Here is a 27,028-nt window from a genome sequence, read left to right on the forward strand (position 1 = left end):
GGCTCAGTGCCTTGCACAGGACACTTCGACACGTGACTGGGCAGGGTTAGGTTTCAGGTTTTATTTTTGGCTTCTATGAACTGTGGTCATTTATATTCAGACATGTGCCTGATTGTTTGAAGAGTTATCTTTTATGTGTGTTTTGCTTTGCTTTGCTTTATTGCTAAGCCACTTGTTTCTGATCTACGAATCTTTCTGACATAAAAAGCCCCATAAAAATCTCAAAAGGAACCAAGTGCACAGTAATTAGACAAACACACAGTTTAACGTTAATCATTTTATCAGCTGAAAGCTTGTCGTGCAGTAAATGAAGTGTCTCCCAGGTCCCATGTCTGGTCTGCACTGGATTTTTATCAACATCTCATTTGAGTTTGAAAAAATGTTTGCTGCTTTTTAGGCTTAGTACTTTTTGTTTTGTCATCTGTTTGTCCAGCTTCCTCATTCTTGTGAATAAGTCATTACAGTCAGTTAGCATTTGGTGCAATAAGTAACCAAAGCCCCCTGAATAAATGTCAAAAAACCCTCAGAAAGCCTGAAAAATATCATTTGAGACCACTTCTGGCTCATGAGAATCATAAAAAAGAATGACATTTGCACAGTCCTGTATGTTTTTCTTTTATTATGACAGAATAAACAAACATGGCAACTGATTCCATATAGTTCTGCTCTGCTGGTATGAGAAGGTGTTAAACCTGGAGTCTGTCTTGCTAACCCTTTTTAAAATATATTTTAATGACCTTAAATAAGTATTTACTGTTGAACAAGGCCTAACAGAAAGGACAGAGCTCCCTTCACGCTGTCTGAACAGACCTAATCTTCAGTCACTTATTTTAGTGACCTTGTTCAGACCAGTTAGGCTCTCAGGACAGAAGTGATGTAACAGTGTTCAGTTCATGTCCTCCATTAAAGAGGATTAGGATGCTGGAGAAATGCTCCAGAAGTACAGGTTGATTTGTTTTACATGTGTGTACATATAAAAACCATTTAAAAACCTTGAATTTGACGATGGGAAGACAACAGTTTTCAACAGTCTGCAAAATTACACAACAAATGGCTTTCATCAAATTTGGTGGAGCTGGGAAAGATCAGAAACACAAGGAGCTCAGGATAAAGGATGAAAAATATCTCAGATCACACACTAACCTAAATGACCCTCAGTCAAAGTCGTAACAGTTTGTGCTCAAAGAAATACTTAGGATAAAAGTAGGGAAATCATTGCAGGTTTTTCTTTAAAATCCAGTGTGCGATTTTTGAACAGTCTACAGTCAAAGCTGGGATATTTTCATGTCTATAAAGTACTTGGGAAAAAAAACTAAGTAAAAGTAAAATTACATAAACAGAAAATGACTTTGGTAAAAATAAATTTCACTGTTGAAAAAAACCACTCAAGTAAAAGTCATAAAAATGTTCACAAAAATTGGGAAAGTAAAAGTAAAAGTACTTTTACACACTAAGAAATAAACTGTTGAATTTATTGAATCAAACTGGTTCCACTAAACCAGGTTCAGTAAATCGAGCAATATTTGTTTATTCTTTGCTCAATTCACTCATCTAGGCTTAGTGGAGCCAGCTCATATGACTTTGTTGAGTAAATTAAACACTTCAATTTTTAGAGTGTAGAAACATCTTCTTTCATGATGAGTATGAACAGATTTAATTTTGTAATGAGTAGGTGTTACATTTTAAAGTAAATATATTTTAAATAAAGATGCAAAAATACAATTTTTAGCTTTAAAATGTAACAAAATAAAATTAAAAGTAGCTATTTAAAAATTCAGTTGGTAAAATTACAAATCCTCAAGTTCTGTAACAAAGTAAATGTACTTAATTACTATAAACCCCTGGATATTTACTTCCTGCTTTATTAAATGTTTTGACGGCCAACAATAAAGTGTAACCAGGCTGATGCCAAGATTTCACATATTGCTCAGTTCTGAAAAGTTTTAAATGAAGAAAAACAAATCGGTGAAAATTTTGAGATAATAAGGAGCAAAACCTACTTTGTTCTTGTCTGTATTCTGGAAAATTTAGACATAAACTTTTAAATCTACTTACAATAAATAAAGAAGCAAAAGTAAAAACACTTTAATACAAAATGACTTTGGTAAAAAAAAATTTTTACTGATAAGAAAATTACTTAATTGTAAGTCATAAAACTGCTCACAATAATTAGGAAAGTAAAAATAAATGTATTTTAATACAAACACTAACAAGTCTTGAGTTCACTTACAAACTGGTTCCAATAAACTGAGTTGAATTGAGCAATTTTACACAATTTCATTTAGAGAAAATATGTAAATTGTGTTATATTTACTCAAGTCTGTTAAGTGGAACCAGTTGACGTAAGTAAATTATACACTTCATTTTTTAGAGTGCATAAACAACACCTTTCATGATGACTTTGGTCATATTTAAATTTGCATGTAATGAGGTGTTTAATTTTAAAAGAAAGAAATACAAGTATATTTTTTATGTTTTGAATGTAACGTAGTAAACGTAAACATTACAATTAAACATTCTCAAAAAACTGGACTATAATGAAGTAAATGTACTTAGTTACTATATACATCTGTTTAAATCTTTCATTTTAACAATAATTTTAAATCATCTAAGGTTTTAACATCCTAACACAGATCAGAATCTGTTTTGAAAGGTCTCCACAAAATTTGGTTGAAATTATCTGTTAAAGTTTTTTTTATTTTTACTGAAGCCTGAACTTCTATCATTGTTCACGTTTAAACAACAAATCGTTTTTTTTTTTCTGCTACATTGCTCTTCCTTCATTGTGTAATACAGACAGGTCGATAACTTAGTGACATGATCTGGTCACAGTGATTAAACTAATCACTTCATGTAACCAGGTGTGGATGAGGCAAGATTTAATCTGGAGATTAGCCTGGAGAGCTCATTATGTTGCTCGTGCTGTGATTATATGCAACACATTTATTAACAAAGTCACACACATACACAAAATAAATACATGAGCTAAAGAAAGTCAAACAATGGTAATAATATCTCAAGCAAAGTTACAAAACTAACTGGGCTTGTTTGTATTTTGTGTATAATGTAAAAATATTAAATATCCACAGCAGAAATCAACTTCAGCTGACTGCCTGTAATCCACCATGCAACTTGGACATTATTTATTTAGGTGCAGCAAATAATCTGTGTTTGTTCTCTGAAAATATTACATTTTAAGCCAAAAATGTTTAAAGGACTTGCGTAATTTTTTCCAGATAATCACAAGCTGTTAAACACAGTGAAAATGGTGCAAAATCGAAACAACAACAAACACGTCTCCAGTTTCTTCCTGTTGTTTTACTGCTGCAGCAGATTCTGATGAAGCTGTAATAAACAGCATGAAAGCTTCAACAGCCTAATAACCAATTAATGATTTATTTCTTCAGTTCGGAGAAACAGAGTTTAATCCAGACCAGGTTTATGAGCTGATGGCAGGTGTGAACAGGGCCTGGACCAAACTGGATTACTGACTTCTTCAGAATCAGGATCAGTTTTATTGTTATTGTCAATGAACAGGATTCACAGACTAGGAATTTGCTTCAGTGTAAAGGTGTAATAGGTATAAAATATAACAAAAAAAAAAAAAGAAAATAAAAAGAATAAAGAAAAATATAATAAAATACAGAATTCAATACAGTATTCGATGCAGACAATATATTTGGGGTAGTGCAGTTAGATCCAAAAGTGACCAGAAAAACAATATAGTCAGAGATGTGCTGTTTAAGAAACCAGTGATAAAGTGGCCAAGGCAGAGTTTTACAGTCACCTGTTCTAAATGTTCTAAATGTTCTAAATGTTCTAAATGTTCTAAATGTTTTAAATGTTCTAAATGTTCTAAATGTTTTAAATGTTTTAAATGTTCTAAATGTTCTAAATGTTCTAAATGTTCTAAATGTTCTAAATGTTCTAAATGTTCTAAATGTTCTAAATGTTCTAAATGTTCTAAATATTCTAAATGTTCTAAATGTTTTAAATGTTTTAAATGTTCTAAATGTTCTGAATGTTCTAAATGTTCGAGTCTGACGGCAGAGGGGAAGAAACTGTTCTTATGGGAGGATGTTCTGGTCCGAATGGACCGAAACCTTCAAGCAACTTCAGGATTTTAAACTAAAAACAACTTTATATTCTCATTATTCATTGATTAATAATTTTATTGATTTTTATTACATGTCATCTATATTATAATGTAAAAACAGATTGTTGGATTTACTTGAGCAAGTTATGTCAACATTTTCCACTTAACTGAATGAGTAAAGGTAAAGCTACTTTCCTTTAAAAATAAATGGGAATGTTGCTTTAAATTTACTCAACTCAGTCGAGTGGAACTTGGTTCGGTAAATCCAACACATAAGGTTTTTATTTATTTATTTATTTTTGTGTAAGTGTCCCAGCCTGCACACTGCTACAGCACCTCATGTGTGTTTTTATTGTTCGAGTTGTTTTAAATCCACTTCAGTCTTTGGCCCTGCTCCAGAACTTAACTCATAAATCTGATCAGAATTAAAATCTGTCTCCAAAATGAAGTCAGTAAAAAAGCTTTTATAACGAAGAAAATATTAAATAATATTAACTTCTTCACAGAACCCCACCTCAGCAGATCCAAGCATTTTGCTTTACAAGGTAAAAAAATCCCTATTTTATGACAAATCCAACTGATTGAAGTGAGGATCTTGAAACTGAAAGGATTCATATAAAAACATCAGCGAGTTCTGTTTGACATTCGTGTCCTTTCTGGCAATCGTCTGTTCTCCAACCTGTCTCCTTTCAGCCCCAAGAGCAGCTTTTCTCCTCCTGTCGTCCGGCACTTGATGTCCAGCTGCCTTGCCCTCATGTGTCAGTGGCTGCTGAGTAATCCCCCAGGTTAATTCTCCCCAATCCCATTAGAGCCACTAATAATAGCCAGATGCTCCCTGGGGGGGGAGGAGGAATCAGCAGATCCACGGCGAGGAGAACTCTGCAGGACGTTCTGCAGCCAAGCAGCGTTTGAGTTCCTGGCTTTCATTTTGCGCCAAACTGCTGCGGTCTGCAGAGGGTTCGAAGGTTCTGATGCGGCACCTTCAGGCTGTGGGTGGAGGGGACGGTGATGGGGACATCTGCAGGTTTGCTCTCTGAGAACAGTAAAGTCAGCAATCCTCTCTGATCCTCCTAATCAACTGCTTACCTGCGCTGACGACAGCAAACACACTCCAGCACGTTGCGGAGCGACGCTTTCTTCTTACAAACATAAATATCTGATCCTGATCCCAGAAATGAAAGTTTGGATGAAAACCTACATTTTGGGTTGAAACTCTTAATTGAAAGAAGAAGAAAATAAGAGAGTAAAGGCCTCTCATTTGTGAAAATGAAAATATTCATTTCATTTTTTGTAAACAGCTGCTGGAATCCGTTGAAATGATCTTTTCATCAGAAGCAATGGGTGGAGAAGATGATTGGCTGACGGGGGGGGGGGGGGGGGGGGGGGGGGGCGACAGCATCCTGACCCACGAGGGTCTCTGCAGAAGTTCACACGCAGGCAGGCCTGAAACACCAGCCGTCTAAAAGTGGTAATCTCAGATAAGTCTGACAGCTCGGCAGTCAGGAGGAGGGGACGCAGAGCAAACCTGCAGAGGGGAAAGTTGATCTGATTGCTCCTCGGTGGCGTGGTGGTAATTGGGATGAGTGGGAAGTCTGGGTGTGAATCTGATGTTCCCACGTCAGCACTTTTAACTTGGGTGTTTGTTTTTTTCTGAGAGCATCCAACCTGAGCAGTAGCTCCCCTGAAAGTCAGTAACAAGTGCAGTGAAATGTTTATATGCTTTCTGCACATTTACAGCATTTATGATGTCATCGATGGTTTCATTGTGTCAGCTGTCGGCATCAGTGTTTAATGCCTCAGCAAAACTTATAAACTTATCAGAGAAAGTAAAGAAAATTAGAGTTTAATAGATTATTTCTTTGTTGTAACAATGCTTTTTGACAATAAAGCTTCTAGCAGGCAGCTGATTGACAGCACCACAAGCTCAAAACAGTTAACAGCAGCAGCAGAACACACTGTTTGTAGAGAAGATTTGGCAAATTTTTGATGTGCGCGTCACACATGCAGTGTTGTATAAAGTACCTCAAAGTGATACTTGAGTAAAAGCACAAGTATCTTATCATAAAAGTACTTTGGTAAAAGTTAAAGTCTTCTCTAAAAATATTACTTGAGTAAAAGTCTTAAAGTATCTGATATGTTTTGTACTTAAGCATCAAAAGTAAATTTCTGACACAAAATCTACTTAAGTATTACAAGTAAAAGTACTGAGTAAAAGTGAGCAGTTAGATTTTCCAAAATGACATTTATTGGGAGGTGACTTCTCCAAAAAACATATTTTCTAACAGCGTGCAGCTGTGATGGGTTGTGTACAAGATAATAGTGTGTCACTATGGTATATATTTATACTTCTCATCCAAACACAATTAAATTCACTCTATCCAGGAGACACGATTTATCAGGATAGTATTTTTAAGCAATAACAACTCAGAATAAAATAGGATTAACAACTTTCTACTTCTTACTTTTTTTAAAAAAATGTAGTGAGTAGAAAGTACAGATAATTGTGTAAAAAAAGGTTATGAGTAAAAGTAAAAAGTACGCTGAAAAATAATTAATAAATAACAGATAACCAAAATTTCTTCTTAAGTACAGTAACAAAGTATTTGTACTTAGTTACTTTACAACTCTGCCCACATACTTAGCTCTACTGCTCATGCCACAGATGCATGTTCCTTACAAATGTTGCAACATTTAAAAAGGAAAATAGAAATCTTTTTAATAAGATTTATAATGTGAAAGTTTTCTGCAACCAGAAACTGCAAGACTTGTGATCATGGAACATCCGGCTGTTTGTCCTGTGATGATGGGGAGATTAAAAAAAGTGTCATAACCTTTAAAATCGACAACAAAACATTACAATTATTACTGAAACAAACAAGATGTGGACAGAATGAGACCAACACTGGTTTTTATTTATGTTTCCTGTTTAAATGTGAGCAGCAGTTTTTCTTCCATCAGCAGAGACAACTGATCTGAGACACGAACAATTACAGCAATCTGTTCACGCACTAAAAGCATAAATGGCAAAGTTTTTCGAAACATTTGACTAAAATCTAACACTGAATAAACCTTAAAATAATTATTTCTTAAAATTAAAGGAGCTGTCTCATTGTTTTCACAAGAAACACAATATTTTTAGAGGAACGAGTAAAAAAACATCAGACTGATGTACAGTCTGTTCCTCTAAACAAGATGCTTCATTCCTTTAAACCCTTAAATTAATTAAAATATGTATATTTTAATTATTAGACATTCAAATTCATTTATTTTTTGTACGTTTGCTTTGGAGACGAATTCTTTCATTTGAAAACCTTTAAAGTCAAGTTTGAATATTTTTCTGTAAACAATGATAGAAAGGTTGCAGCTTTGTCACTATTTGTTATTTATTTTGGGTAATGCTTTGAAACTGTAACAATTAACAACAAAAAATATATACTTTTTATGCACTCAATCTCTTTTTTATAATTCTAATTTTTTTTTGGGGGGGGGGGGCGGTCAAGTTTTAATGCAGTGAGCATCTGTGTGAAATTATAAACAAATATTATCCTCGGCCTTTTCTCAAACTTTCACCTGAACATCTCCCCATGTGCTCCCTCTTTTCACTTTGTGTTTCTACACCTGGACTGTCGGTCTCAGGCGGTGAGATTTTTGATATTCTATATAAATTAAATATAGGATTAGATTAGTGAGAACCGTTCAGTGTTTAAGCTGAGCAGGAACCCTCTGGCTTTCCTTTCGGTGGAAGAGCTTCAACCTAAAAGTTCATGAAGTAAGAATTTCAGACCCAGTGGTCTCTTCATTTTGTCCAGAGCTGAATATTAAAGTTGTCATTGCGTCCATTTTACTTCTGACAGGAGCTGTAAAGCAACCTTCACAAACCTTTTTTCATCAGCAGTGAAAGTCCTTAAGGTTAATTTTGTATTTGGTTCAGGTCTCCAGCTGTCACCGTGTCAGAGGGGGGCGGGGACGTCCTGGACAGGTCTCATGTCCATCACAGGGACACACAGAGAAAAACAGCCATTCTCCCTCACACATACATGCACAGTTTAGACACACAAATATATAGCTAAGTTCAGAGAAAACTTTCCTTTATTGCAGGACTAACTTAAGACTACTTTTGTATTTTTATTTTATTTTGTGCATCTCGTGCCAATGTAGTTGTCAGTTTATACAAAAAAGATTTACCTCTGTTAGTATACCAGCAGATGATGTATTTTTGTTTTATTGGCTGGAGGAAGGATCGATTCTGGAATCTAATTTAAATGACGTGCTGAAATTAAACATGAACTTCACTGAGCACACATGGATGTTATTTATTTCTAAGATAAATATGTCAAAATCCAATCAATACTTTCATCAATAAACTTCACTTTTAGACACTTGGTTGGTTTTTTCTCACACATCTGATAAACTCAGAATCCTCAGTTTATAATTGTTCCTCAGAGCCTTGAAGAGCTTCACTAACAAACAATGTTATTCCATGATCACCTGTTGAAAAAAAGCTGTATAAAATAACATTTAGTTTTTTTCCTTCAGTATTAGCAGTTATTTCCTTTCAATTCAACTGTTTTTTTATTAAATTGCAGGTTTGAAAAGGTAACAAAGTGAAAGTTGACAACATAAAGAAAGAACTAATGTTTCCACTGAGCATCTGTAGTGAAATAAAAGTTGAAACAAAAAAAATGAAGGTGGATTTATTTTTTATGTAACCTTAAGTTATAAGATTGTTGTTTTTTTTATTTGAAGCTGTATTAAACTTTTGGATAATTTATTTCTTTTACGCCGCATACTTTTGTTTATGTTTAATCTTTGTATTATTGCTTTATCATCACTGTCTGACCACGGGACAACTGATAACAGCAGCTTTTAAATCCTTTTCTGTCTCTCTGACTTTTCATAATTTAATTTATGGTAAAGTTGTAAAAGTTTAAACATGTTTTATGACGATTTTTCTTTTTGCCTGGTGAAGCACACTGAAAAAAAAGATTTTTTGGTGTAGTAACATTTATTTAATTATTCTTTTAAATTCTACAAAAAATATCAAAATCTCTAAGCTACTAGAATTTACTAAATAAACAATACGCATCATATTACATATCAATATTACTGTACAAATAAGTAAATGCTAATATTATTTTACCAGTAATATTTAAGTGCTTTTTCTGGACAGCACATAAACATGAATATATTAAGTAACTTCTACTCTTCTAAGACATGGTCGAAATGAAACATAAGTTGTGTGGTTTCTTTTGCTTAAAACATTTGTTGGTGTGCAATAGTTTGATGGCTAATGTAGGTGATATTTAGTTTTCAGGGAACAGGGAATGCATATTGTAGCATTCTGCTGTGTTTGGCTGTTTGTCATGTGACTGCAGTGGAGGATTGTGGGTAGGATTCATATTTGTCGTTAAATAATTGTAGGGAATTGGTTAGCATTGTTCTTTCAGCAATTAGTCTGTTGTGTTACTCTGATTTGTGTGTTCATTATTTGTTAACTTGTGTTAAAGCGTTCAGCAGAAGTAACCATAAGTGAGAGTGGTAGGCCTAGTCATTAATAAGACCTGTGAGTTTCACTTTGTCTGTGTTGTTCATGAAGAAGAATCCAATAAAGGTTCTTCAAACCTGCCACCTGGTGGTGAAGTCTTGAACTACAACATGAGTTCCACCTCTCTCTGTAGCTGTGAGCTGTAATGCTACAATATTGTGCTTGATGCATGTGCACTGTTATAAAGAACTTGTAAGATTTTCTTGAAAAAATTCTCATAACAATTTGCACTTATGTTTAAGTAAATTTAAAGGCTACAAATCATGTAATATTTACTCATCATTATCTAGTAAAAGTTATTAAAAATAGTTAAAGATTTGTGATTAAATCAGGTAAATTTTACTTAATTTGATCAAGCATGTGTTACAAGATTTAATTGAGCAAATTAAGTGAAATTTACCTGATTTATTCACAAACCTTTAACTATATTCTTAACTTTTACTAGATAATGATGAGTAAATATAACACAAATTTTTAGAACTTAAATTTACTTAACAAACATTAGAGCAAATTTGTTGGAGGATTTCTTCAAGTACATCTTACAAGTTATTTTTTTCAGTGCAGGTTGTTCAAACCAGACATCTTTAAATAATTCTCAGATAACACCGAACCTGTATATATAATAAACTTTATTAACACTGCAATAAATAGCAGTTTTATTATTTAGACACAAAAACATCAAACTTTCATCAGTGTTTCTGTTTCGTTTTTTTTTTTGTTTTTTTTTTTAATATTGGTGTGTGTCATGTTATATGAAACATGTTTCTTATGTTCTTTCTATATCTCTTTCCTGAAGGTAAACCCCCCTGCTGACGATGAGACCAAACTGACAGTGAGTTTCATTTTGTGTGTCTTCACCACTGATATAGACGTCTCAAACATAAATGTTTCAAATGTTAGATTTAGAAAAATGCTTTGCCAACGATCATTTCATTTTGTTAAAATAACTGAACAAATGAGTGAAAACAAGAATAAATGGTGGTAAAATGATTTTCATATTTACTGTATACGGCTCTTTTTTTCTCTGCAGGCCAAACCGAGGCTGCAGAGGGAAGGCAGCTGCGCTTCTCTGCACAACTCTCTGATGAGGAACAGCATCTTCCAGCTCATGATTCACACACTGGACCCCCTCAGTAATGAAGGTCTGACACACTCATCACACATTATCTCATGCTTGGAAACGGTTAGGATAAAAAAAAAACTGTTTCTTTGTTTCACTCACTTGATTTGTCCTCATCTCAAGTGCCTCGTTACAGTCTGACCAAAACCTTCTGTTACAGGACGTTTCAAAGAGAAGGCATCCATCCTGCACAAAATGGCCAAGAAAAAATGTAAAGAAGATGCAGTCAGTGCCAATGGCATAGGTGTGTAACTGTGACACTGATATGGCAAAAAAAAACAATAAGAAAGACGAGACGTTTTTAACAATCTATTCACCAGAATGACGAAAAAAAATCATCCCAGGGATGTGTGTGTCAGAGAGCGCTCACTGCACCAACAGTCTCTTCATATCTGACAGGAAGTGTCACAGTTCAACAGGGACGCATGAGGACACCACAGAGGGCTTCAGTATTTTATCACTCAGCCTTATTTTTCCAAAACAGACACATTGGGCCTCATGCAAAAACCGTTCGTACACACAGATTTGTTCTTAAGTTGTGCGTTCGAGTGATTTAGGAGAATTTGTGGCATTCACCAATGTTTTCATATTCTAAGATTTTCTTTAGATTCACGAGTTCAGTTCAGTTTCTTTAGATTCAGTGGTCAAGACCTGTCGTATATTTTACGAGCTGTCAGTCTGCTGTTATCCAGACGGATGTTATGCATTAATAACTTTATATTTCATTAGTTTGAAGATATTTCGAGTTGAAAATAAATCACACTCCATAATTATGTTGACAGTAAACATTCATCAGTTTACTCTGCTCATTTACACACTTTTCCTGAAGATTAGGGCTGCCACGATTAATCGACGACTAATCGATTATTAAAATAATCGATGACTAATTTAATAATCGATTAATAGTTTTCTTTTTTTTATTCTTTACTTTGTTTTTCTCTCCAAACTGCTTTGACACCTTCCACTGCCACATCTGCCTTTCTGTCCTTGACACACATGCACAGTAGTGGTAACTGGGGGAGGCCGTGGACGTCACAAGACATTATACAGACAGGCTCTGGTATCATGGCTACCCAACAATGGAGCTCAAAAGTGTGGGATCATTATAAGAAAATGAAAGAGAAACCTGTGTAATATCTGCAGAGCAGAACTTGACTTCGACAGCAATTATTTTTAGTTACCATATAGCTAAAATCTAACGATGGTTATACAATAGCAGCTGCATTCTGACGTGATAATCTATATGTTTTATATTCAATTAACRTATGATCCGATTAGTCGACTAATCGAAAAAATAATTGGTGATTAATCGATTATAAAAATAATCGTTTGTGGCAGCCCTACTGAAGATAGAAGAGTTTGTTGAAGCTGACGTGACATGTTCGTACGAACCCTTTGTACAAACAAAGGTAAGAGAAATTTAGGATAAGAACACGAACCTGTTCTTGCATGAGGCCCAATGACATTACTTGTCTGAAAAAAATCAAATAATGTTGAATGAGTAAATCATTATTATTCATAAATTACTGAACAATGGTGCACAGTTATTTCACATCATAATGAGTTCAACTGGATGTTTTTCTTTTCTTTTGGTTTTGTGATCAGCAGCTTGGTTTTTTATATTTGCACTACATTTTCCAGAATTAGTATTTTTCCCCACACTTGACAAACTTTGTCACTTCAAAAGTTTTCTATGGTGGTAATTTGGTTTGTTTATTATTCAACCAAACAAAAATGTAATTAAAAATAAATAAATAAATAAATCAAAGATATTTGCAAAACAGAAACTTTTTTTTTGGTTGAAATCGAAAAAGTTCTGAACTCAGACAACATGAACATCCGGAGCGGGGCCAAAGGAGGAACCAGGTGTCCATATTGGTTAGTGCAGACAACTTCAAATGTTGTCAAAACGTTGAGCGGTCTTCATTACAGGTTATCAGTCCCAAACATTGTGTGTAGACTGTCCTGAAGGCACTTATCAATCATTTGTATGTCTGATAATATGCATTTAGGTGCATTGGGTTCGGCTCCTCCCCTGGGATGTGGAGCTCAAGTGATCGACTCGCTATGTTCATTTTAAACATACCTTTAGAATAAACATAACTGGTGTAAAGACTTTCAAATCTTAAAAACACATGAGAACAAGTAAATACATAGACATTAAACTCAGTTTTTCATGTAAGAGGTTTAGACTTGTGTCATAAATGAAAAACTATGTTGCAGTGACTGAAGCAACCATTTTGTCAAGTTGCTGAATGAGAATTGTTGACTGAAATTTATTTTTTGTTTGGTTGAATAATAAAAAAAACCTCCATAGTTTTCAGAGCCTTTTAGCAACAGTCATCTGCTTTAAATATCATTTGCAAATGTTATTAAATAATCAGCTGACTGATTCATCTGTTTTTGACTTACTTGAAATCTCTTCCTTGTGATGAGGTTACATTAATGAACAAATCTCTTTGTAATTTTTAAGCAAACCCAAATCACCACTTTTCTTTCTTTTTTTCCTTTTTCTTAAAGTTGAAAAAAATATCCCCAACAGTTCAAAGGTGGAAGTGGAGGTCACACCGCCGATGAACGGTGTCGCAGGAGGAAACCAGGTGTGTGTTTTACCTTCATCCCTCCTCATTCGATTAGCTTTAGAGATTTCCACAAGGTTTGACATGATGACATGTGTTAACCTGCATACGTTGTATGAACTGTCATGGGATTTAATTAATTTTCAGGAGGGTGAGGAAGAAGAGGATGAAGACCAGCCTCTGAGCCTTGCCTGGCCCAACAGCCCCAGGAAACAGATCACATATCTGGTCATCCTGCCCATCGTCCTCCCCCTGTGGCTGACGCTGCCTGACGTCAGGAGAGAGGTGAACACACCTGTACATGTGTACTACTACACCTATACACCTGTACTACTACACCTGTACACACCTGTACACATGCACTGCATCCCCGACTTTAAAAATATCACAACTTTCATATTTCTAAATACGTTCATTTTAAACATACCTTTAGAATAAACACCACTGGTGTAAAGACATTCATAAACACACAAGAACAAGTAAATACAATTAAACTGGCATTTAGACTTGTGTCATTAATGAAACACATGTTGCAGAGTATTAAGTCCCAATGGGGTTTCTTAAGGTTTTTCCTCAAAATACCATGCCAAAATGTAATTGAGTGTATCTCAGCCTTTACAAACTAAATAATCTTGGTATCAAAATAAAGCTAACACTTGGAAGATTTCATCAGAAGTGTAAGGATTCAAACGGCTGCTGTGGTTTTAGAGATATTGGGGATGGAACATAATTTCTTTAAAAAAAAATTTCACTCTCAACTGAATTATTTTTTCATTAGACAGTATATAACCCATTTAAAACCATAATGAATCAGGCTAAAAGGTCTTGGAAACCATAAATCCACTTGTGGACATTACCTGTGATTCATGCTGCTAAAATAATCTGGACCAAACTTACAGAGGTTTTAATAAATAAATAATTTTGACATTCTGCGCAGGACAGACCATAAAGGTAATGTACCATTATTAAATGTTATGCAATCTGAAGTTTTTACTTTCAAAAGTTATTTATTTATTCTTACCTGACTGAAAGGACTTGTTATTGAATGTTTGATCTTTTGAAAAATTATCCAAACATATATTTGTCACCATATATATTATATAAAATAATGAGAAATAATGTTTGACTTCAGTTGAATCATATTCACTCAAAATCAAGTGAAAAAAAAAACTTTCAACACTTTACAACATATTTAGGTATCTACTTTGACTTGCTTTAAAAAAATGATATTTTTTTCCTTTACAGATTTCCTTGTATGTATTTACAGATTTGCAATGATGACATTTTGTGCAGTTTGTTTACTTTCTGATTCAACTGCTGGATGTTTGAACTGTGTTCAGTGAATGTAAAAATAGTTTCCATGAGCTTTTAGCCAAGATTCTTAGCTTTCTTTTGATACCAAACATGTCCAGGTTAAACAGGCAGAGCTTAAGTTAAAAAAAGAAATAGAAAATGAAAAAAAAACTTGTGTTGCTCAAGAGGTTAAGCAACTATTTTTCTCAAGTTGCTGAGACTTTGTGTAAAATGAAATAAAAACATGAGGCACTTTTATTTTTAAACTTAACATTTTATAGATTAGAGCACAAACACATTAAAAAAGATTTGAATGTTAAAACCAACCCATTTTTTAGATATTTGTTTAAAATTTGATGCCATCAGGATTTTTGCCTCGTGCTTGTAAAACGTTGGGATGGTGGAGAGAAAGATTATATAAAGCTAACAAAAAACAGTAATAAGTGCCTGACAGCTGGTCAAAATGTTTTTTAAATGAAATATTTTTTCATATAAAAAGGAGGAAATTCTTATTCAAAACTGCAAATAAGGAGCTCAACAATTGAAGAATATTGTTTTTCAATATAAAATAAAAAGAAGAAACAATTTAACGAACAGTAACTAAAAAAGAAGAAAATGGAAAACTGTGATTAATGACAGCAAAGTCCAGCTGTGCTTTGGACTAAATAGTTCAAAAGCTAATATTGATCACGTCTGAATGTGCACATTTTGAATCATTTAAAAATGTTTGAAGTAGGCGTGTCCTCAGACCAATTGTTCTCCAACAAGTACCTCAGCTTGGGTACTCTGATACTGAGTAGTTATTAAGTTGAAACCTAAACATTACACAGTGACTTCAAGCACTGATACTGGTATTGGTATTGTGGAATTTTGTATAAGTATTTGAAAAATGCTGGTATTGGGCCCTCTACTGATTTCAGTATTGGTACTGGGACACCTCTAGTTTTAAGTATGTTTTTTCTGGATCCATGGAACAAACATCCTGGGAGGAATGTGGGAGATTATTACCAAGGTTGTTTGTGTGACTGAGATGCTGCTTTTGATTTCTTTCAGAGCTCTGAAAGATTCTTTCCCATCACTTTCCTCGGGTCCATCTGTTGGATTGCTTTCTTCTCCTATCTGATGGTGTGGTGGGCTCACCAGGTGCCTGACAACACACTCACAGTTTAGAGCCGGACAGACAGTTGATTATTATATTCTGATAAAGTGCAAACAAAAGTGGTCCTAGAACAAAACTGTGAGGCACACCTTGTTCATTCCAAGCACTGATAGTGCTTTTATTTTATTTTATTTTATTTGCATGTTTTCTGATTTTAAACAACTTTCCACACTTTGTTTCTTTACAGGTTGGAGAGACTTTCTGGATCACAGAGGAGATCATGGGTTTGACCATTTTAGCAGCTGGCACCTCCATCCCTGACCTGATCACCAGTGTGATTGTGGCACGGAAAGGCCTCGGAGACATGGCCGTGTCCAGCTCAGTGGGCTCCAACATCTTTGATATCACTGTGGGGTGAGTCCACCGGTGAACATCACAAAGAGTCATGTGGCAAAGAAGCTCACCCTCTTTCAGCCTTTAGGTTTTACTTACACAGTAAAAAATAGTTTTTCCCAGGCTCTAAAACAATTTAGATCTTACCTCAAAATGCAAAAAAAACACACAACAGATACATGTTTTGGCATTTTACTGGTCTACGTGTGTGTTAACACCGTGCAAAGGTGGAAAGACGTCAGCAATTACCTCTATCTGGGAAGAGCTAAAGATCCCCACATAGCAGACAGGTGTGGGCACTGCTGGCTGACTGATCAACACATTCTCACTCCCTACTCATCACATATTGATGCTTGGTCAGGTTCCCTCTGTGTCCGGATTTCAGTCAGTTATTGATGGGCTGATAGGGTCTTTGGGTTGGGGTCCATGGTTAAGTTTAGGGATCAGGGTTACTGGTTAGGTTAAGTCAGGGATTGGATATTCAGGGTTAATAGAAGTTATGTTTAGGGTTTGGGGTCATGGTTAGATGGATTACAGTTAGTTGTTACACATTTCCTGCACTTTTCAAAAATATGACAACAGGCTCCTCCTCCTTGTTCTCATCTTGTCAATAACTGATGCGAGTGGGGTACCCAATGCGTCAAAACGCAGAGGGAACCTGAACCAAGCATCATTGTTGGGAGTGGGAATGCGTTGGACTGCTGGCATGGCAAGTGGTGTCAACCAGATGTGAGTCAATGATTGCACTGTTTTAAGATGACATGTCACAACTGGCTTGGTTGTGGTTTGGCTTTAGTGGTGCTGGCCCAGGCATAGACCACCTCAGGCAAATCCCATCTGGACCACCAAACAGCTGTGATTCTACTTAAGTACAGTAACAAAGTATTTCTAATTAGAAATTAGAAATACTTTGCCCAGTGGGTCATTTCCAAACACTACGGAGTTCATCATTCAACACGGAGAAAGATTATTCACTACTGAATTTACAGAACAATTAAAAAAGAGCTAAACAAGTGGTTTGTTTGGAAGGATCGTAAGTTTTTCTCTTGCTAAAAAAAGCTATAGCAGCTGGATTTATGTTTGCAATGTTTTATCTGAATAAAGCTCAGGAACGATGCTCTTTGGACTGATGAAGACTATAGTAGAGATGTTTACACACACAACGCTCAGCAGCACGTTTGGCAAAAATCAAACAGCACATCAGCACAAAGCATGGTGGTGGTGGAATGATGGTTTGAGCTTGTTTTGAAGCCACTGGACCTGGGCACTTTGAGCCATTGAGTCAACCACAAACTTTTCTGGAAACCAAAGTTTCTGGAGTCAAATGTGAAGCCATCTGTTCGGCAGTTGTGACAGTCGTTCCTAACACAGCAGTAAATGTACAACAAAATGGCTGAAAATGAAAAGAATCAAGGTGGTGCTGTAATCCAATCAAAGCCCAGATCACATTTTGACTGAAATGTTGTGCTGGGACTTAAAGGACAATGGGAGATCGGGCATTTGAGAGCTCCACAGTCACTGGTTGACCTGGATCCAGACCATAAGAACGTTTTAGTTTCTCTGCTAAAATGTGGGGTTGGAAACAGTTAAAAACAGAAGAAAAATCAATAAAAAGCAGTAACACAAAAGTTTTTGTGCCTTCTAAATGTTTTAAAATCACATTTAAAAGAGTTCCTGTTGCGTCCTCCACCTCTCTGCATGCACGATATGCAAACTGAAGTGGGTCCAAATGTTTCTTAACTTCAGCCAAGAGCACTTCCCTAACACGTTTTTCAAATGACTTCATTACTTGGGAAGTGAGGGCAACAGGCCTGAAGTCATTCAGAGACTGAGCAGTTTTTGTCTTTGGAACTGGAACAATAACAGAGTGTTTCCACAGCTGGGGGACCTTACAGTACATGTTTGGAGAGACATATTAAAAGGAAAGCAAAAGATATCTGCCAATTGCAGGGCACAGTTCTTAAAAATACGACCCCCCAATGCCATCAGGTCCAGGGCTCTTCCTTTCTTTGGTCTTCTGAAAAGTGTTAAATACACTTTCAACACATACTGTGGGACTAAAAGACACATTTCTAAAACCAGAGAGCTCTTCTGTAAAATCCTTAATACTAAAAACGATTATGAAATAAATTAAAATCATTTGGCATTTCTAAAACAGACGAGGAGTTAAGAAAAATATCAGTTTTACCGACGTGGTGGATTCTAATGGGGTTTTTACACTTGATGTGAATAATTAGATAGAACTAAACTTGGGTTTTTACGATGTAAAAACAAGTGTGCATTGCCATGTAGCATGTCATTGCATGCAGCATTGGACTTGCAGAATGAACTTTGACCACATTCAAATGTGTTTTCTATACCAGCTTGTGCCTGTCACGTCAGCAGGTGTTTGTAATTAAGGTAATTGTGTGACAATATGAAGTTTGAAGAGATAGATTTTTTGCAATAGCTGGATTTTGAACCCTGATCTCCCACATGAGAGATCATGACATAGACCATTAGACTAATGGAGCTGTGGAAGAAGGTGATGGCAGGGGTTGGTTTGTATGTGTGCAAAAAGAGGCCACATTGCCAATACAATTATTGACACAAAAATGCATAATATTACATCAATAGAGCAGTATTAAGACAATATTATAGTAAAACATCAAATACAATCATATTAGTATTGTAAACACTGAACTATTGAGATTAAATATAAAAAACTATGGTGCAGTACCAAGTTGAATACAGCTGGGGGCAGTATTGGACAATTACAAGGCCCCATTGACTCTCATTACATGAATTTGGAATAAAGTTGAAACATTAATATTTCAAAAACTACAAGTTGTACAGGTACAAAAAGGCATAGCAATCATTTGGCACAGGACCGTTACAGAGAGAAATTACAATGGCAGCTGTAGGACAATGTATGCAGGAGCATTGGACTTTCAGAATGAACTTTGACCAAGTTCAAATGTGTTTTCTATACCAGCTTGTGCATGTCACATCAGCAGGTGTTTGTAATTAAGGTAATTGTGTGACAATATGAAGTTTGAAGAGATTTTTGTTAAAGTTGCAGTAGCTGGATTTGAAACCTGATCTCCCGCATGAAAGCCCACAGTGCTCATCATGAGACTAAAGGAGCTGTGGCAGAGGACAATCCCAGGGATTGGATTGTATGTATACTGAAAACGTTTACCTTGCCAATGCAATTATTGACACTTAAGTGCAATATATTACAGCAATAGGACAACATAAAGACAGTATTACAGTAAAACATCAAAATACAATTATATTAATATTGTAATCACTGAACTACTGAGTTTAAATATTATAAAACTATTGTGCAGTACCATATTGTGTAGAAGCAGCAGGGGGCAGTATTGGACCAATTAAAGGCTCCACTGACTGCCATTATAATTTATTAAACATTAATATTTCAAAAACTGTAAGTTTCACAGGCACCAAAAGGCATAGTCATCATTTGGCACAGGGGCTTTACAGATATAAATTACAATGGCAGCTCTAGGACAAAGTATGCAGGAGGAGAAGCATGGCAAAGTTGAGATGACTTGGATGGGAAACGAATCAATTAAAAAGAGCTGTTAGGGTTATTTTATGTTCAGATACAAGAAAAAATGAGCTAACTCCTCTGTTGTGGTTCTGTCTGCAGCCTGCCATTCCCATGGCTCATCTACAACATCATCCATGACTTCAAGGCTGTGGAGGTGAGCAGCAACGGCCTGTTCTGTGCCATCGTCCTCCTCTTCCTCATGCTCCTCTTTGTCATTATATCCATCGCGGCTTGCAAGTGGAAAATGAGTAAGGTTCTGGGCTTCCTCATGTTCTTGCTCTACTTTGTCTTCCTGGTCATCAGCGTCATGCTGGAGGACAAAGTTCTGGTGTGTCCTGTCAGCGTCTGAGAGGGACACCTGACCGAATGCTCAGATTTACTATAAGAGTGCAATAAGCCTGTTATGTTTCTCACATGCTCACGATAGATCCTGCACTGTGCGCACACACATACACATGTTGTTCATATAGATTACACAGGAGCTGTGATGTAAATGGACTTTTTGCTGGTTCAAGCTGTTGCATCGCAACTTTCTGACAGAGACAAACAGGTCTGTACTTTTATTACCAACGCCGGGCCAAGCAGCGAGCAGACTCTCTTTGCGGCGACGTTTTGTTGCCCTGTCTGATGAAGGCAACTCCACAATGGAAGCTGATGCTGCAAGAGACTTTTTATTTTTAACTAAAGGACTGGATGACAGTGCATGGAGAACTGTTGCCACTCGTGGAAGCAACGAAGTTAGGGTGGTCGCTTTGGTTGGGGCTTGTTTTTGTTGTTTAAAATCCCAAAGGATAACAAAACTGCCAATCAACCAACCATCGTGATTTATGAACTTTCAATGAAACCAGGTAAGAAAGCAATGTTGTAGACAGAAAATGTTCATTAATAAAAATTTGTTTTGTGTTGAAGGACACATTTGGCAGCAACAAATGTTTATCCCACTCATGTTATAGTGCAATAATACAAAACAGTAGTAAATTTCCTAAGCTTTTTATTATATCTGCTTACATCATCATATCTGGATTTTTCACAAAATCTAATGAGCTAAAGAACGAGGCTCTGTCTGCTTTTAGCTACTTTTACAGCTAGAACAGATTCTCTCCCTGGATTTTGATTTTTGAACCTCTGACAAACAACAAATTTAGCATTCTCTGTTGCATTTTTCTTGTTTAACATAAGTTTTCTTTACATTAGTTGTTAAAAAATCATGTTAACATTGGTTTTCTTTGACAAAGTTTGAATGTAAAACAGCTCATGGACTAAATATCTTTGACACTTTTTCGTAAAAGATCACGAGTCCAGTTATGGATGGAGGTTAATTTAAAAAAAACATGGTTTCTGATTGTGCGCAGTGAGAATCAGGTTCACGCATGTCTGCAGTCACAGTCCATGTTTGCGGGTATTATTTCATGGCTGTAATTTGTTTATGGGATGGTGAAACAATGTGCTCATGTACTGTAGTTTTTTTTCTTCTTTTTTTTTCAAAAAGTAAAACAAAATGTTACATTTTGAAGATTGTCAAACTATTTATTATTCAATAAAAGTATGTGTAACTAAAGAAATTACATTTATTTTTTTGCATTTTTTTGTCCTTTAAGAAAATGTTTGTATGTTTAGGTTGATTAGTTTTAAAGTGTTACTAAATTGCCAACACTGAAAAAAAAGCTTGTCAAATTTACTATCCTCAGAACAATTTGCACTAGCACATTTCAAGTAACAATTTACTCATCAGGATTAAATAAAATGGACATAGTTGTGAATTTATTGAATAATTGTTACTCAAGCAACTGAAGTCACATTTATGTAAAGAAATTAAGTAAAATATGGCAATATTTTATTTACTTAATTTTAATCATCTTTATTAGACGGGAAGTTATTTGACACATTTGGGAACATGTGGAGCAGTGGGCTGCCGTTTGACAAGTAGGGGTCTCTTCAGGGGAGTTTCTTGGTATCTGGGCAGAGTTTGGCAAGAGCATGATTGGTCAGACTGACTCGTCTTGTGGGGAAAGTAAAAGATGATGAAATGGTAACAGTAACATTATTGTGAATGTGTAAATATAATTTATTGGCTGTCCATTTAAAGAAACTTGTCTCAAATAAAAATCATTGTGAATGGGCGGCACGGTGGCTCAGTTGGTAAAGTTGTTGCCTCCCAGACTGAATCCCGGCCCAGGGTCTTCTCTGGGGTTTGCATGTTCTCCATGTGCAGATTTCCTCTGGATACTCCAGCTTTCTCCCAAGGACCAAAAACAACACTGTTAGGTGAATTGGTAACTCTAAATTGTTCCTGTGTGAGTGAGAGAGTAAATGATTTGTCTCTATGTGTGGACCTGTGATGGACTTGCAACCTGTCCAAAGTGTACCCCGCCCCTCATTGACTGCTGGACATGAGTACTAGTGACCCCTGTGACCCTGAAAGGAAGAAGCAGGTAAAAGATAATGGTTGGATGGATGTAACCATAATTTATTGACTTCAAATTTGGTGTGATTAGCACCTTCTTGTCAGGATTTATGGCAAAATATTCACATTCATATCCAAAAACAGTAATTTCCAGGCAGGTTAGGGCTATTTGGACTGAGACAAATTGTTACACATCAAGTAAAATTTACTTGAAAAGTGCAAATTGTTACAGGGATTAGTAAATTGTACAAGTCATATACAGCGGGTAAAATAAGTATTGAACACGTCACCATTTTTCTCAGTAAATATATTACTAGAGGTGCTAATGACATGAAATTTTCACCAGATGTCGGTAACAACCCAAGTGATCCATACATACAAAGAAATCAAACCATAAATGTCCAGAAATGAAGTTATTTGTAATAATGTGGAATGGCACAGGGAAAAAGTATTGAACACACTTACTGAAATTTATCTAATACTTTGTACAAAAGCCTTTGTTGTCAATGACAGCTTCAAGATGCCTCCTGTATGGAGAAACTAGTGGCATGCATTGCTCAGGTGTGATTTTGGCCCATTCTTCCACACAAACAAGTCTTCAAATCTTGAAGGTTTCGTGGACCTCTTCTATGAACTCTGATCTTTAGTTCTTTCCATAGATTTTCTGTTGGATTCAGGTCAGGTGAYTGGCTGGGCCATTCCAGCAGCTTTAGTTTCTTTCTCTGAAACCAACTGAGAGTTTCCTTGACTTTGTGTTTGGGCTCATTGTCTTGCTGAAATGTCCAGCCACGTTTCATCTTCATCATCCTGGTAGATGGAAGCAGATTTTTATCAAGAATGTCTCTGTACATTTTTCCACTCATCCTTCCTTCAATTATTTGAAGTTTGCCAGTACCATATGCTGAAAAACAGCCCCACACCATGATGTTCCCACCTCCAAACTTCACTGTTGGTATGGTGTTTTTGGGCTGATGTGCAGTGCCATTTGACCTCCAAACATGATGTGTATTCTGGCATCCAAACAGTTCAATGTTGGTCTCATCTGACCAGACTATATTCTCCCAGTATTACACAGGCTTGTTTAAATGTTGTGCAGCAAACTTTAAAGGAGCTTCAACATGCTGTTTCTTCAGCAGTGGAGTCTTGCGTGGTGAGCGTGCATACAGGCCATGGTGGTTCAGTGCATTACTTATTGTTTTCTTTGAAACAAACGTACCTGCTAATTCCAGGTCTTTCTGAAGCTCTCCACAAGTGGTCCTTGGCTCTTGGACAACTCTTCTGATAATTCTTTTCACTCCTCTGTCAGAAATCTTGTGAGGAGCACCTGGTCGTGGTCGGTTTATGGTGAAATAATGTTCTTTCCACTTCTGAATTATGGCCCCAACAGTGCTCACTGGAACCTTCAGAAGTTTAGACATTCTTCTGTAACCGATGCCATCATTATGCTTTGCAACAATAAGGTTGTGAAGGTCTTGAGAGAGCTCTTTACTTTTACCCATCATCAGATGGTTCTTGTGTGATACCTGGCCATCATTTGGGGCTGAACCAGCTGATAATAATTTGCACTGACAAGGGGCAGGCTTGCTTTCTAATTACTGAGAGAGTTCAGCTGGTGTCTTGTCTTTCCATGCCTTTTTACACCTCCCTTTCTTCATGTGTTCAATACTTTTTCCCTGTGCCATTCCACATTATTACAAATAACTTCATTTCTGGACATTTATGTTTGATTTCTTTGTATGTATGGATCACTTGGGTTGTTACCGACATCTGGTGAAAATTTCATGTCATTAGCACCTCTAGTAATATATTTACTGAGAAAAATGTTGACATGTTCAATACTTATTTTACCCACTGTATTTTTCAGTGAATAAAAATAAGGGGAACATATAATTAAGCTAGGACAACAGGGTCGTTGCCTTAGCTTAACTGACTTTAATTTCATCCAAATTAGTGACAATTATTTTTTAGCAAATCTGATTATTTATGTCTTCAGAATTTGTACCTTTTTTGCTTCTGAACTTTAACAGTTAGTTTGTGCCCTGAACTCAGAATAATTAGCAAAAATTACCATCATTGAAGTAAACAAGCCTCTCTGTTGTACTTTAAAACATTCTTTTAGAGAAATGGAGGAACAGTCAGATGCTCATTTAATCTTAATAGGAGAAACATAAATTCTAAATGTGTTCTGTTTAATATTTTTTAATAATCTGTAGGAAAACCTAGGAGGGAGAATCTGGTCTTGAAAGTGATTTATCTAATTATTAAATAGGAATTAGCATTTGTGCTTCTTTTTCCACATAGACATTTTTTCCCGTTTGGTTTCTATTTTTTCTGTAAAAACACAAATAATTACACATATTTTACTTAAAGGTTTTTTTTAATTGTATCTTTTCCCAATTGAATGTGAAATGAACTTTACTTAAAGTTGACCCCAACTATCCCTGATGTTAAAAAGGTATCTATGTTTTTTTTTAAATCATTTGTAAATGATAAAAATGGAGAAGCAGAAACAGATATGTTTCTTCCGATGAGTTATGCATGCATTAGTTTATAAAAATCATGTTTTATTTCTTACACACCAGTTCAGGTTTAGCTATTTCATACAGTAATATTTTCTGATAATTATTTTTCTTTTTATTTTGATTTTATGAATTATTTTAATGTAAAGCTTGTTTGGACAAATGAGTGCATTTAAAAGTGTTTATATGAAAAAGGCAAAACGGCCTCTGTGTCATGTAAGTAATTGCTTTTGTGTATTACTTGAATCACTTTCTGCTCTGTTATACGTCATGCATCTAAAATTAAAAATATTTTAAACAAAGCTGGGGGTGTTGAGGGCACCTGTGTGGCTGAATGTTGCACTCTGTTGGAACTGTTGGCCCTTTTTTCAAAGAGTCAGTCTTCAATTAGCTATAAAAAGAGCTTCCAGGAAATTATAAAGGACCTGTTAGGATTCTCAGCATCAATATGTTTTCCTAAAAATAAAAAAGGCAAATATTGTGAAGCTGCTGATCCTGGGCTGTTTTTATCAGCACCTCAGAGATGATCGCAGAACTAATTGTGTATATTCCCCCCGCATTATATGTCAGCATTTTAATTATAATCCCATCTCCCTTACTTCAGCAGCAGTTTGCAGTGTCATCGATCAGTAAGTGACAGGCTTTACTTTGACACAAGCTCCTTACAGAGTTATATACCTGGCTTACTGCCATTATCACAGCCATGGGACACAGATTACCTGGACACCTGCGGACAACCAGAAAGGGACATACTGGCCTGTGTGCTTTTTTTAAATCTGCATTTGTCTTCTGTGACAACTTGGGAGCATGTGCTGCCCTCACCGTCCAGCATGAAGACAAACGTCAACATGTGGATCAAAATTTTCTCACGTGAAAATGTTGCAGCTGAAAAAGCAATTCTTTGCTGAGCTTTTGGTGAAAAATAACATTTAGATGTGGTTAGTTGCTTGGAATTAGACCTGCATTTTTTTTGTTCTTTTTGTTTGTTTGTATGTTTGTTTTGGGCAGTGGTGGGCAGCACTAACCTAAAAATTAGTTCCACGAAAACATAAACTCACATATTTAGATCCCCTAATTCTAAAGCACTAATGCACTGAAAGTTTCAGCAAAAGCTAATTCTAAAGCACTAAAATAACCCAGTCAACCTATAAACAATTCTTCAACAGACAACATGAGTCACATGTTGTCAGTTGCTCTCTTAATACTTATCATTCACATTCCACAGCTGTTTGAGTTCATATATTATCACCTGGTGGATAAGTGACACAAATGAACAAAATGTGCGACAGCTTTCACCCTCACGTTGATCACATTTATAGACCTCAGTTTTTCTAAATATAGCCTATAAATTTAGCAAGTGCTAATCTACTAATAAATGTTAAAATTAGCAAAAGCCCTAAAGCACTAGTCAGAAAACTAGTTCCCCTATTAGTGTTTTTGTGCTTTAGGGGAACTGTGCCCACCACTGATTTTGTGAGGATGTGTGTTTGTCATCCCTCTTATGTCCTCCTTGCATCATTACACATTCTCCTCAGTCTGTTTACCTGTTCAATCATCATCCTCACCTACTTAGTGGTTCCCAATCAGTCCTCTTCCCAGCTGTTGTTCATTTCCTCATTTCTTCTGTTTGTATTCTGGTCCAGCTTTCCACACACTCACTGGTTCATTTGGTTTTTACCTCCTGTTATGGTCTCCTTGTTGTTCCCCTGTACCTTTTGAATTCCTTTTGTTTTTGCTACCCTGTCAGCTTTTGTTCCATTTTGTTAAATAAACCTTTTTAGAAAAACATCATCCTGCATCTGGATCTGAGTTCATTCCTGCTCAAACCTTAACAGATTTTGGGATATTTTCTAAGTAAATGTACGACAACGAATTAGGGTCAAGCTAAAATGATTTTTTTATTTTTAAATACAGGAATGAAGTCACAGTATTACAATAGTTTTACCAGAATAAAGTCCTGTTATTATGAGACTAATGTTGTTTAATAAGGAAAAAGCTTAGTTGTGTTGAAGGATAAAATAATCAGTACGTCAGCTCACCTACTGCTCTGGACTGAGTATAGAGAAACAAAGCCTTGTGACTTGATTCTGGGGATAGCTGACAGATTTCAGCCATCTGCCATCTGGTGGTGGGAAGCCAACATGTGTGTTGCTGTTCTGGATATTCTGAGCTGCAGGACAACAAGACACAACATGAGTGTACTGAGGCAGGACATTGGACCAACAGAAGACCGACTTCTCTTCTTACCTCCTTTAGTCCACAAACAACATACAAGCTCTGCTTGAACAAACACAACCTCCAAGATTCTGTTCAGGAAACAAAACAACAAAGTCAGGTCAACAAGTGAACATTTCAATGGAAGCAGCTGCAAACACTCACCCCAAACTAAGTCCACAAGTCATTTCTGAGTCTCAACACAACAGA

At 35.9% G+C, this 27,028-nt stretch overlaps 1 protein-coding gene and 1 long non-coding RNA gene across 4 annotated transcripts in view; one reads left to right on the forward strand and one right to left on the reverse strand.

The window, feature by feature from the left end:
* slc24a2 (solute carrier family 24 member 2) overlaps positions 1–21,372 on the forward strand; it is a 27,198-nt gene extending 5,826 nt beyond the window's left edge. Inside the window, exons 3-10 of the mRNA XM_014023494.1 lie at positions 10,438–10,473; positions 10,672–10,783; positions 10,922–11,005; positions 13,282–13,361; positions 13,488–13,625; positions 15,687–15,776; positions 15,980–16,146; positions 19,781–21,372. Of these exons, the coding sequence (XP_013878948.1) occupies positions 10,438–10,473; positions 10,672–10,783; positions 10,922–11,005; positions 13,282–13,361; positions 13,488–13,625; positions 15,687–15,776; positions 15,980–16,146; positions 19,781–20,030 (957 nt within the window). The 3' untranslated portion in view covers positions 20,031–21,372. The remainder of the gene's footprint in view (positions 1–10,437; positions 10,474–10,671; positions 10,784–10,921; positions 11,006–13,281; positions 13,362–13,487; positions 13,626–15,686; positions 15,777–15,979; positions 16,147–19,780) is intronic.
* LOC106528344 (uncharacterized) lies at positions 16,067–27,028 on the reverse strand. Of its 3 annotated transcripts, none has more exons than XR_001311487.1 (4): positions 26,984–27,028; positions 26,852–26,910; positions 26,644–26,774; positions 16,067–16,139 (listed from the first exon to the last, which is right to left on the reverse strand). It is a non-coding gene; the product is annotated as an uncharacterized LOC106528344 (long non-coding RNA). The 3 variants fall into 3 exon arrangements; XR_001311488.1 differs by lacking the exon at positions 16,067–16,139 and adding an exon at positions 21,830–21,913; XR_001311489.1 differs by lacking the exon at positions 16,067–16,139 and adding an exon at positions 22,065–22,096.

The sequence above is a fragment of the Austrofundulus limnaeus genome, unplaced genomic scaffold, assembly GCF_001266775.1.
Source record: "Austrofundulus limnaeus strain Quisiro unplaced genomic scaffold, Austrofundulus_limnaeus-1.0 Scaffold372, whole genome shotgun sequence".
Classification (NCBI taxonomy): Eukaryota; Metazoa; Chordata; class Actinopteri; order Cyprinodontiformes; family Rivulidae; genus Austrofundulus; species Austrofundulus limnaeus.